This window comes from Vidua chalybeata, chromosome 4, assembly GCF_026979565.1.
Source record: "Vidua chalybeata isolate OUT-0048 chromosome 4, bVidCha1 merged haplotype, whole genome shotgun sequence".
Lineage (NCBI taxonomy): Eukaryota > Metazoa > Chordata > Aves > Passeriformes > Viduidae > Vidua > Vidua chalybeata.
In genome coordinates this window covers 39,833,521-39,847,177 of record NC_071533.1, presented here as the reverse complement: position 1 = coordinate 39,847,177, position 13,657 = coordinate 39,833,521, and the positions used below count along the sequence as shown (strand labels likewise).

Below are 13,657 nucleotides of genomic sequence, written 5' to 3'. Positions count from 1 at the left end.
ACAGCTGATGCCCAGGTGATAGCCTGAATGAAAGTCTGCTCTGTAATTAAGTTTTCATAACCAAGTTGTGCTAAAGTATGCTTTTGTTTCCTTTCTGTCCTGGCTTGCAATGAGTTCAGTGACCCTCTCCTGTCTGAGTAGTTGTTTTGTGAGATTGGAACAGATATTATTTCAGAAAGTCTATTATTTTTTGTGATATAACTGTCATGTACCATGAGTATATAATGTAACTGTCATAGGAAGCCCATAAATATGAATACTTTTCCAGCTGCTTTTCCATTAAACTCTGTTAGCTGAATGAAATTAGTAAATAATTATGTTGGTGGGGTACCTGCTATATCAATGTGCTGTGTAACAACTCACTTTTACAGTGCAGCCTAATATTTTTCTACAGACTAAATTAGTTTTATCATAATCTAAATTGCAAATATACCAATTTGCATTAAAACTATGCCTTCTTGTTCAGAATTGTCAACACCTCTTTTTTAAAAGTCTTTAAGCATGGGTGGGTAAGACCATCTGTTTATAAAGCTTGCCTGCAGCTCCATTACTTAACACAGGTTACAGCTGTTTAATTGTTATCATGTTGAACTATTATCTTTCAGTCCAAAATTAATATTTGTATATGTATGCATGGAAAGCATATTGCTAAACATAAATGAGCTAAATGTGGATTAATGTCATTAAGCATTCATATTAATCCCTCAGGAGGGCTAAAGTTAGCATCATGGTATTTCCATGCTACTTTTGAGTGCCACATGAGGTTGCTTTACCTGGAATGCAGAAATGAAAATCAAAGCCAGTGGTGGTTCACTGAGAAGTGTGCAGCTTATGTTTATATTCCAGTGAGAACTGGGATCTAATTGGTTTATTTTCTAAGAATTTCCCCTAAAATTTAGTTGAGGAAAAAAAAAAACAAGGAACAGCAAATTAATTAACCTTTTTCTTTGCATGAAAAACAGTAGCATGACTTTCAAATCAATCAAACCAAAAAAATAAATTTTCCTCAGCAAGGCGTTTCTAGTTTCATCTATTTTAGCCAGAAAATCAGGAATATCATCTGGTTTAGATATTCAGAGTTATGAAAAAAGTAAGTCTAGAGCACTTTCCCATAAGTGTGTTTCCCTTAGCACAGACTGTTCTGGTGACTGATTAAAATGGTTTTCTGACTGGGCACAAACACGAAGGCATCAGTGTGCTGGTTTTCCATGTGACCACAATCAGATCAGCGTAAGCACCAAAGTACAGCAAGTGTTGAGGAATGCTGAGACAGAATTTTTCCTGCAATAAGTTATATGGCCTGCACCTGTTCCCTTCAGCACGTGTTTAGCTTGGGGCTCCTTATACTACAGATTTCAAATATGACTGCAGGGAAATGACACTTTATCTCTGTATAAAGATCAGAGAGCAAGTAAAGACAAATGTGCTCCTTCAGTTAATGAAATGAAATGCTTATAGAAAACTTGATATGGCTGTATATCATTACATGATACATTTTTGACACATGGGCTTGACAGAGTAAGTAATGAACCAGTTTGAGGGCTTGATCTATCTTCTCTACATTTGCATGTTAGCAGCACAGATAACCAGTATTATGATGCCCAGTGTCATTTCAGTGCTGATGCTAATTGCCAAGCATGGCTCACTTTTCTCAGAAGTTTAAATCCCTGACAATATTCACATTTCAGAGTGGTTTAATGTATTACATATTTATTGTACCTTATTGCATGCATAGGAATTTTTCATCAATTTTACAATTATTTTGAATTTTTTTGTCCCTCAAATTATAATAATTACTTCTGTATGAATGTATTCTGTAATTATCAAAATTCCTAAATTTATGCTTTTCTTTAGTAATGGTTTCATGGAATCATACCTGAATACAAGTTTCATCTTAAAAATAACACTGTATCTGTATGACCTTTGACATTCAAAGATAAAATCAATCAAATATTCAAAATTAATTATATCCAGTATCAATTAGTTCACCACAGTATTGTGAGTGAAACTCGAGTTTCAAAACACCTGACTGCTTTGCAGTTGGGATTTTACAACAATATTTATACCTATACCCTCAATAGAAAAAGCCTATGAGGAAGAGATGATGACTTTCTTGGCATCCAGAGGACTGATAATCACAGTTTAACAAGATTTCATTAAATTTAGAACAAATTTGGGGTTTATATTTCCTGTGCCTAAAGGGCATGTTATAAAATTGCCAGGCCAAGCTTTGAATATGCCAAATATTTGTACATCTGGTAATCATAAAAATACTCAATTACCAGGTGAATTTAAGATGGAGCACGCCTTTTTGGAACTGTGAAAGAAAGTGAATTATTGGTCAGGCCTTAACACATTTCAAGACCAAGTATCTCAAATACAAATTAACTGTTAGCATACTTTAAATTGCTAATTGGTTAATTTGCATTTAAATGAGGACCACATGTGAAGTTCAAGTTAGGCACATTTTCAGAAAGCAGCAGAATCCTCTGAGATGTGAAGAATTTTAAAGCCTGTTGTGAAGCTTATTTGAGCTGAAGTGGCTAGAGAGTAAGTGCTTTTGTACATTGTATTGTTGCATGCTGGTCAGACCACATTCCATAAATACTTTCAGTCAGGAAGAAAGATGGAAGCAATAATGATTCCCATCCTGATCCATGCCCTAATGTGTTTTCAAGCTAAATTTATCTTTCATCCAGTTCTTAATGTGTCAGGTTTTTACCTGTATCTGAGGCAAGTCTTCACAAGTCTGTTGATTCAAATGAACTTTTTCAGCCTGTACATGTGGGATAGTTGTAACCCCTTAATGGCATGTACCCTTTCTTCTAAATCCTCTTCCAACTAAACTAATATTAAGTAGGAAACAACACTGCTCATGATCCTGCCAGAAGTCCTAAATTTCCTATGTCTAGTACATCCTTAAAAGTAACTGAACCTTTTATTCTAATACATATGTAGCTTTCCAGTAATAGTGATTAGAAATCTTCCTTTACAGTAAAATTGGGATGGTCTCCAGAACAAGAAATCTAAAGGATAATGCGCTTGTGTGCCTCTGTATACAAATCTCATAAATGATTGCTGCGAACAGTTGCAGTTTTGGCAAGGGATAAATTGCAGTGAAGTCAGGCCTTTCTGCAAATATTTAAAATGCATAAACGATTAAAAAGATATGAGTTCAGGGTGACAACAGTGTTTCGGCCGTTGTAAGGAGGAAAAAAAAATAAAATTGTGTGAAACTATAATTCCATCCATGTGCTCTCCTTTACAAGAAGGGCAAAGGGAAATTTAGGAGTAAAAAGAATCAAAAGGGAAGAATGGTTGTAATCCTCCTCTATTGGCAGCAATGCTCTGAACATATGGTCTGTCTAAGACAAGGTTCTTACAGACTCAGAGAATGGGTGATGACTATGAGCTGCTTACAGTGGAAGAACATGTGCTTTCAGTACTGTTCAGTGATGAATAGAAAGAATTGCATTTGCAAATGATACCAAAGCCTGCTGCCCCCAAGCACTTTGGAAGACAGGACAAGAATTTAAAATTACTTCAATAAATAGCACAGACTATGCAGAAAAATAAGGTGCAATTCAACAAATGCTGGCTTCTATGCTTAAGAATAATCAGCTGCACAAATCCAAGTTAGGAAGCAGTTTGCCAGGCAGAAAACACTGTAGGAGATGCTGAATTTGACTATTGCAAACCTTTCTAAAGACAGGCTACAACAGTGGCTTTAAAATTTTGTGAATTCTGGACTTCTGTAAGTTTTTTGGTAGAGGCATGGAGCTCCTCTGAATTTGCATGTGGATGCATGCTTTTTTTAGTCATTCTTTCAGAGGGAAAGCAGTTGCCTAAAGGAATCAGTATGTTATTCCCTAGGTCTGCTGTGAGTAGGATAAGAAATGCTGGGTTTAAATATTACAAGGGTTATTTGGGGTTTTAGTTTCAAAAGGTGGTTTTATTGTCAAAATAGTTAAACTGTGGGTGGAAATGAGAGGAAATGAGGGTGATCTGATAGCCGCATCAGGAGAAGTAAACCACCATGGACTGAGTCTTCAGTAGATTAGTCAGACCAGAACTGTCAGCCCTGAGTTTTGTACCGGTTCCCCCAAAACAAGCACCAACATTTGTTTACAAACTGCATTCTCCCTAAAGCCTGCAGTAAATTTTCTCTTCTGCTGGCAAGTGCCTGTGAAACCACTGATAAAGTGTGTACCTCATCCCCTGCCACTGCTTGGCTGCACAGGGAACAAAAAATAATGTTCATAAGAGGCTGGTGCACAGGATGAACTGGTTAAGGATGATTTTGAAGACCTGGATTCCACCCTTGATTCTAACATGTATTTTCTGTTAGTTGCTCACAAATACAGACTTTAAAGTTCTCTCAGATTGTTCTTCACTTTCTGGGAACAACATTTGCACATGTGTGATTTGCTTAAAATGTTGGTTTGTGTATGAAATACTATATAATTCTAAGTATTCCAGAAAATCACATCATAGGTGGTTGTAGTCAAGTGAATGGAGATTTCTCACTTTGATGTTTCTATGCTTTAGTTACTGGTAAAATGTACAATGAGGTAAGAACACCAGTTCTCATCACACCAGTAGTATGAAGATAGTGTGCTAAATAATTGTGACTTAGGGAGGAAGGTGATTGGAAAGTCTGAAAGAGAACTGTTACTTCTTTGTTTAGGTTAGCACAGTGTGCCTGCTACTAGGGCATCAGCTGTTTGTTGTTTGTGAGAGAATGAGTGCTGAATGAGGATTGGTGATCTCTGCACATTCACAAGGGAAGAGGTGTATAAAACTTGCACAGGTAGCCATAAACCCATCACTGCCTGAATTTTGGATGCTTGACATGGCCACTGTCATGGTATTCTTCTAATGTGTTCAGGGGTTTTTTGGCATATGGATTGTAAACAAAGTTTTATACAAATACTAAAAATTAATGAAAATAAGTGAAGATATTAAAACTTTCTACCTCTAAATAAACAGATAAATGTGTTGAAAGCTTAAAGGAAGCAATATGGTAAAAACAGCATAGTTTGCTTCCGGTCAGTTTTTATACCAAGCAAAACCTGCTGTCTCTCTGTATAACACTTGGTGCAAGGTTATGTAGAGGTGTAAACATGACTGATGCGAGGTATGTCCTTCACATGTTCCTGTAGAGGATGGGTGTCTGAGAGCATGAAGTTTGTGTGAGCAGTGGAGATACTTAGGCAGTCATTGACCAGGGAATGGGAGCTGCAATAAGGAGTTGTGGGAGATGAGAAGAGAAAGCAAAGCAGAGCTTGCTCTGAGAGGAGCAGAACAGTGTTCTTCATTGTTGCCAATACTGAAATTATTTCATCATCTCTCCTTTCTTTTCTTCCCCACTTTGGTTCTTTTCTTCCCCTCCCCTTTGGTTCTCTTTTTCTATTTTCTCCTTCTGTTTTCTTTGAGAGGAAGAGGCTGTAATGCAGTAAGGAAGGGAGAAAGCTGATTGTATTAGTGGAGAGGAGGTAAGGGTTTGACTCACATTTTCAAGGTGTTGAAAGGGGAAAAAAAACCACTTTAAAAAAGCCTAGTTTTTTATTTAGGCTGACCTAGGTCAATATGGCTTTGGTCATGTTCATTTGTGATTTTGCTTCGTGTCTGGTGGTGCTATGAGGTTAAATCTGCTCTTTCAGGAAAGTAATTCATGACTCTTGAGCTACTGAGTTGACGCTGTAACAGGCCTATATGTAGGTTACAAAAACATGGGGCACCTTACAGTCTAGTGTACAGATTACAAAGATTATGATGGGTGAAGATATCTGCAAAGATTATGATGGGTGAAGATATCTGATGAAGAATAATGATTTAAACTAATAGAGATATAAAATTCACTGTACAGCATTTAGAAGCATGTCACCATTGTAATCCCAAACGACAGAATAATCAGAATAAAGCAGTGCTATAAGGACCAATTAAGGAACATCAAATCAATGGCTATGTGACTCGTGCTGATTAAACGGGAGCTGATTGGAATAAATGGATTTAATATGTACTTTTATTCTTAGGCTATTCTGTCATACCTGGAGGAAGCAGTATATGAATAAGGAAGACACTGACTTACATCTGTGATAGGAAACTAATGGGAGACATTAAATATTTTTTTTTTTTAAATCAGGGTTCTGACTGGTTAAGAAATATGCTGTCTTAAGTGTGAATTTGCATGACTGTTACCATTTCTTTGTATAATCATTTATCTGCCATATATTTATATAAATACCCACACAGATTGGTGGCACCATTTCTATTTTATTTTGTATGAATTTTGAATGCCACTTAGATCTTCTCAGGCTTTGATTAGCCTAGAAAATGTACAAATCTTTTATCTTCATTTTTGTTTTTCTTTTTTCCACTTGGAGTTATACAAAGTCCTTCTACTTCTGGAGATATTAGCAAGATTTAAATGACACAGTCTTAAACTGCAAGAAAACTCCTTTAGTTATATTGTCTGGTCTGTAATTAGACATTTTGAGGATGTAAGATAACCTTTATGTGCCAGATATGTAATTATCTTGCCAAGGAGCACCTGCTGAGATGCTCCATCCTACTGAAGTGCTCCAAATCCCATCTGGAATTCTCTATACAGAGGGGGGAAAAGGCTTGTATTTTGTATTTCCACACAGGTTCATTCCTTGTTCAGTTGCAGTGCCATGAAGATAAGGAAGACAGCATGGCTAGTTAAACTTCACTGCAAAGTTACACAATTTTTGGTCATTCATTTTCTGTTTTGTGGTTTTTCTACAATGCTGCATATTAACCAGAATAGTTTCTAACATTGTCCTTAATGTCAACTGACCGTGGTGTAAAAGGATGTTGGAAGGTAGAACTTGTTTTCTGAGAATTAGTTTTGTGGTTTGGAGCTGACTTCTTATATTACTGCTGGATAAAAAAAAAAAAAATCTGAAAAGAATATTTTCTTAATCTGTCTTGTGTTTCGGCGGGTTTTTTTTGGGTTTTGGTTTGGTTTTGGGTCTGTGTTGTTTGTTTGGGGTTTTTTAATGAAGATTGGATTCTGAAAATAAATAGTGTGGGGGGCTTGGGATTGCAAGGACTGTTTTCAATTGCCTAGGAGTTTTTTTTTTTAATGTTCTATTACCTATCCTTACACTTGTAGAGGCATTTAATGTTTTACTGGTGGATAGATGAATTCCCCAGACAGACCTGATTGCTTTCATTTTATGAAATAGAGCTTGATTTTTCCTCCACTCATACTACACCATGTTTTAAGCTGTGTAGGAACAAAAGGAATTATACTGGATGAGTAAGAGAAGAATTTGATCTACCCTGAAATGTAGCTGTATCATGTTTCCTTTTGTTTGTGGTTAATGTGAAAAGCTACCTAGTTTGTTGCTGCTGCTCTAAATGTTCTGTAATTGATGTTTTCATCTTACTTTGTCTTGCATTAACCTTACCATTACAGGGGAAAAAAAATTTAAAAACTGTGTAGTGGACACCTGACACTTTCTTCAAGAAAAAGGAACTAGAAAATTTCCTCCTCTTAGTTGTAGCAGTGATTGTGCCCCCTGGTATATATCACCTCCCTCCTTGGAGTCCAGAGCAGCTTTTTTCTGTTCATCCAAACTGGAGGAAAGGCTATAACTGGGAAAGCCTTTGTTACCCATCCAAAGGGATACTAGCAATGACAGAGAACTTGCCAGACAGGGGCCATCATCCATCAGGGGTTTAGGAAAGTCAAATTTTAAAGGAAGGAGGGCTGTGAGGGCTGTGTTGAGAGACCTTCTCCCCAGCAAAACCAGGGGATGGAGTCCAATGTTCCTGGCTCAGCTTGGCCTGTCCCCACTGCAGTAGTCTGTAGTCTCCCATCTCCTTGGGTGTAGGTGGCTGGCTTTGGTAGCCTGCAATGGACCTGGTGGCTTTGCTGTATGACATTAACTCTTTCACACAACTGCAGTTGATGTCTGTTTCCTGGAAGGAAGGAGGGAATATGTTACCCATCTGTGCTGTGTCTCATGTATTAAAAGTAGGCCCTGCTGCTTGAAATCCATCTTATGCTCTGTATGTCATTCATCCATCTGCCTCCTCAAGTCTTTTGTGAAATCTTAAGTGTCATAACTTACAAAAAGAAGTCTTGCTATTCTTGTATATACCATCTTATTTATACATCTAAAGGCTATGTTTAATTTTCACCTGCTTTTCAAAATGAAATGGATCATCACGTTACTAAGCCCGCTACACCCTCTTCCACCCCATATTTACAGTTCAGCTTATCTTACATACTTGGTTTGTGTGCTTAGAAGAATAACTGTGACTGAATTGAAGCAGAAGAAAAAATACTCCTAAAAATCCTGTTAATCCATTGAGAATTAAGATAGTGTGCTGGTTATGCTGTCAGAGTCATGAATGTCCTGCAAATCAAAGATCTTCCCGTGTGGTTAGTGTTTTAAAGCTCATATGCTAAGGAATTGCTGTTACGTTGTGTTGAAATTGAATTTTTAAGCTAGCTTTGATTATATTTTTGTTATATAAAAAAATCAAAGCATGCGAAGAGAAGTCAGAAGAAAATTAGTCTCAGAAATGTAGCTTCCCTTTTGCTTCTGCAAGCCTACTTTCCAGTACAGTTTCATTGATTCATGACGGAGTTTGCCGAAAAGAGAATTTCTTGCATTTTTAAAAGCCTTGAAATACATTTTCATTTTGTAATGTAAGATCTCTCATGTCAGGTGCACCTGCTTGATTTGCATGTGAATTCTGAACAATTCTTGTTTCATGTGACACTTCTGAAATGTCTGTCTGTTTTTTTTTTTTTTTTTTTCTTTTTAATTCTCAAGCTCACTATTTGGATAAGATAGTGAAAGGTACTGTATATTTGCTCTTTGACATGCCTTTATCTACGTGTTTGGGTTTTGGTTTTTTTAATATTAATATATAGTTAAAAACATACTAGTCTGGGCAAAAGAATCTTCTCTTACATACATTCCATGGATTATATATATAACTTATATGGCTTTCAACTCATCTCAAAATTTTGCTTCTGTTGTATGGCAACACTTTATCATAATTATACATTTATGAACAAACTATATACATGTATTAGATTTAATCTGGACCAATAACTGAAGATAGTATTCATTTGCTGTTTGGAACTTTTTTTTTTGTTAGCTTTGTCATTGGACCTCTACCTACAAAACCTATAAAGGAAACAAAGCAAAGTGATACTCTTGTCACAGAACAAGTGTTATTAGTTCTAAAGAACAGATTAATTATAGAGATGTGTGTGTTTATATACTGACATATCAATAGAATTCCTTAGATTTTAAGCTTTTGATTATCTGGATTATGATTTAAATTATGATTTGTACCTTGTATGAGTTTAGAAAAATCTTTTATAGTCTATGCAACATTTTCAATTAAGAGGTTCAAGGATGCAAAAACTTAACATGAAACAGCAAAGATTTTTGTATCTTCAGTTATGGTGAAAAATTTATTTAGAAAAATGTTTAAAATATTCCTACCCCTCTTTCCCTGAGTATCTTCCTTTATTCCTTGTGTTTTTTCATTAGAATATGGCAATATCCAGGCTTTCACACAATAAGTCTTGAGTGTACCCAGTTGACTCCTAAATTGCTTTGTCAGTATTGCAATTATATATGTAAGTCTTTCATAAGTCAAAAAGAAATACTAAGAAAAAATAGATCTCAGTACATTAACAAATACTATTAGCAGCTGCAGTCTGAAAGAATAAAAGTAGCAAGACTAATTTCAGCCTGGCATGATGGCACAACATCCCCATCCTTCCTCACGAGAAGTTTTCCTGATTCTCTGTCTTTTAAGAGTGATTTGACAAGAGTTAAGCACCCTTTATAACTTTTTTCCTGTATGTTTGTCATTTGGAGCTACAAGGTTGAAAGGAGTCAGTAAATTCAAAATTCTTTAGAAGAAAAAAGCAACTTGCTTCTGAAAGACCACTCTAAGCTTAAAACAAAATGGATCAGTAGGTTAGTTGACAGAGATGGGTGTTCTAAAAAGTGAAGAATTGTTTGCCCAGTTACTTAGGGTTTTTGGATGAAAGTTTACAGAGAATTGTTTTTTCCAGAAATATCTGATTTGTAGCCATCTTCTCATAAGATAGTTAGTGCCATATCTGTACTTGCTTCTGTCAGTGTCTTATCATAGTCATAGATAAGGAGCACCAAAATCTACATATTTATAGCGTTGTCATTCTCATACAGATCATGTTGGCTGCATGCCAGATTTCATCACTAGGAAGTGACAGATACTGTTTTTTTTAATGCAATGTTAGACTGAAAACAATTATCGATTTTGGATATATTAAATTATGTTAATTGTTTCCCAAATTTTCCCTCCTTGGCCATAAAAGCAGACAAGATAGGATATAAAGGTAACAGCACAAAAGCCTTAGGGAGATTGTCACAAAAAATCACTCTCTGCTATCTGTCTTGAAGCACGTCACTACCGTGTTTTTGTTCAGTCTATCAATGTTTATTGTGGTCCTTATGGTATTTCATTTTGTCCGTCCTAAGTAATCAAATACGCACAGCTATTACATTAAGTTGGAAATCCTGTTGGTCCTGTCCCATCCGTATGCAGCCTGAATCCTAATGTTTGTTAGAATAGATGCTAAGCTGCTTCACTATTCCTGGGCTTTGCTTATTCTGTGAAAAGGAATGTATTTTTGGCATAAAGTATAGTCATTAAAACTGGCCTATACTTTGTGCAATTATTTAACGCACTGTAATTTCACATGAATACACGGCAACTCTGAGACCAGATAAAGTTAACCTTCTCTTTTATTACTTGCCTAAATCATACCCATTTTCCTGCTTAAGAATTTGGAGGGATTTATTCATAGTAACAGGGAGTTTAATCATCTGTGCCAGTAATTAATCAATACTGCATAGAGCAAATAATGATCTATTCTATGAGCACAGAAAAATGTATCATTTTACAGCTGTGTTTGCACTATGCACTCATCTCTTGTTACTTTGAAAAAAAAATTTAAAAAACCAAACTTAATTTTGTCTGGCCTGCAGGTATTTAGAGGATTGGTGCATTTATTTCCTGCCTCTACAGGTAAGTGGTGTCTCAAGTGTCAGGCCAATCAAAGATGCCACTTTGTTAAGAATTACGTTCCCCGGGTAATGTTGCTGTTCCACTCCATGTGCAATTACAGTATTTGTGCTGTTCTTAAGGCCTGTTCCCAGTAAGTGTCCCTTGTTTGTATTTTTTTTCTTTTTATATTGTTACAATACTTAAATCACTTGTGCTTTTTCTTTGTCTGTTTCAACAGAGGGCTGCCCTGGTTTGTGCAACAGCAATGGGAGATGCACACTGGACCAAAATGGCTGGCACTGTGTCTGCCAGCCAGGATGGAGGGGAGCAGGTTGTGACGTAGCCATGGAAACTCTCTGCACTGACAGTAAGGACAATGAAGGAGGTAAGAGACACCAACTGGATTTTTAACTCTGGGAAGAACATGTTGAGGAACGGAGATTTTTCAGTCAGGTGATTAAATACTGCCATGAGAACCATACAGGCATTTGACTCACTCTTACATCTGCAAGGATATGCCATGGTCTTCAGTGCTTCTTTATGGCATATCAGCAAAGCCTAACAAGCTGTGAGATGTGTACTTAGAAAAAGATAGGTGTCACCTTTGTTCCCCTGCAGTGTTCTTTTTTACTGGAAAAAAACATAGTTTCAACTCAGTGAACTGTTGTAGAGGGGAAAAAATGAAGGAGTTCAAAATTTCAGTGACCTCACAAGGAAATAGTCCCAAGAGAATAGGCTGAACTGGGAGTTCACATTTTGAACTATGATGCAATTGCTGGAAACAATTTGTTACCCAGCCTACAGAGATCTTATCTCTCTATAGCATTTAAATGTTCACATAACTGACAGGATGCTCCCAGAAGTCTTTCTTTTTTTTTTTTTTTTTTTTTTGGCTTACTTTTCTGTAGTCTGTCATTCAGGTGACAGGTAACAATATGTGGTGAGATGCAGGCAGGACTGCTAACCTAAGCAATCAATCTGTGATTATTGTTGTAGTCTAGGGAAGCTAGAGGGGCTGTGACTTAGCATGATTCCAGAATCACATAAAAAATCCCACAAAAACAAGATTCAATGTGAATGCAGTCCAGTATTAGATCAGCATAATGCTTTTATTGTCTGTCTTTCTTCCCCTTCTCTCATCAATTCTTTTTGCTTAACACCTTCAGATTCAGAGAAGAGATAAAAACTCCATTAGGGCCTCTGGATGATGATAAAGTCATCTGAGACTTTGTCTTTCCTTTTAGACTGCATATGCCTCTGCAGTTGCTGGTTGACTCTTTGCTCTCATATCCTTTCTGCAGCTGAGATCTTAGACATCACAAACTATAAATAACAGCAGCATTTACTTCCTGAGGAAAATAAGTAATATGGTTAAAACTGTGCTCCTGTTTATTACTGTACACATCATTTGGCTTGTCATCCTTCTCCATTACGTATTACATATTTTGAGGCAGTTTTCCATACTTAGGGGCCTAAACAGTCTGGCCCAAATTCCAGCAGAAATGTGCTTGTTTGGGGAATTAAGTTCAAGTGGGCCAAGGAATTACAATATAAGGAAAAAAGAGAAACCTGCAAACATGAAGAGAGACAAATCAAGGAGAAGGAGAAACTAGGTGGAAGCATAAAAAAAACTGGAGAAAAAAATAGATTATGTAGGGGGAGAAAAAGGGAAAATACATTAAAAGTCCTATGGTAGACTAAAACAGAATCAGTAAGTGTTAAAGATCATATAAGGATGTGACAAATGACAGCAGGAGTCAGGAGCAGGTAATGGAGCAGTAGGAGGAAGAAGAGCAAGGTGAACAGGAATGCATGTAAATGGAACAAGAGAAAAGAAGTTGCTCCTTCAGACTGAAAACAATAATAGCTTTGGGGGGGCAAGATGAACAAGGAATTGAAGCAAAACAATCTAACAGGATGACTTAAAGAAGGAAGAATGATTTTGAGGAAAAATAGCTAATGCTGATATTTTGTTGCTTTTTTCTCTCTCTCATTTCCTTTTTCCATATTGTCTTTATGGACATCATTATGCAGCTATGCATGAGAAATGGGGTGTCCAAGTACTTGTTTTGCTGTGATCAGCCTGTATAATGCTATTTGTCAGTGGCATTTCTCTTACTTTAATTTATACACTTCAATACAGTGCATATTCACTTCAGTCTTTGACTGTGGCTGAGGAGAAGGGTTAAAATTTTACAAATCAAATTAAAAATGGAAGTATCTCTAACAAAACTAGGGAAAGAAAGTCTCCTTTGTAAGCTACCTGGAAAGAGAAGAACTATTACTTTCCTTTCCTGCAATCAACCTACTAATCTCCAAGCAAACCATTAAAATTTCAGACAGCTGCAGGGAATGACACAAGTATTCTTCTGCTGTATTTGTTTATCATGGGAGATTAGGTTATCTGAGCACTTGTGCTGAATTTATAGTATGACTGTGGGTAGTGTGATCTACATCTCACTAGGCTCAGTGGTTATATAATTAAAGTTATCTCAGTTCTTGTCTGTTTGATATGCTGTGGTTGGTGTTTATGTTTTATCCTACTCTGGGTAGAATATATTTCATATATTAATATGAGCACAGTTCATTAATAAAAGTG

General features: G+C 36.5%; 1 protein-coding gene across 1 annotated transcript in view; it reads left to right on the top strand.

Annotated features, from left to right (window-relative positions):
• Positions 1 to 13,657, top strand: part of TENM3 (teneurin transmembrane protein 3) — a 666,217-nt gene that overhangs the window by 589,481 nt on the left and 63,079 nt on the right. Inside the window, exon 20 of the mRNA XM_053940099.1 lies at positions 11,297 to 11,443. Within this exon, the coding sequence (XP_053796074.1) occupies positions 11,297 to 11,443 (147 nt within the window). The remainder of the gene's footprint in view (positions 1 to 11,296; positions 11,444 to 13,657) is intronic.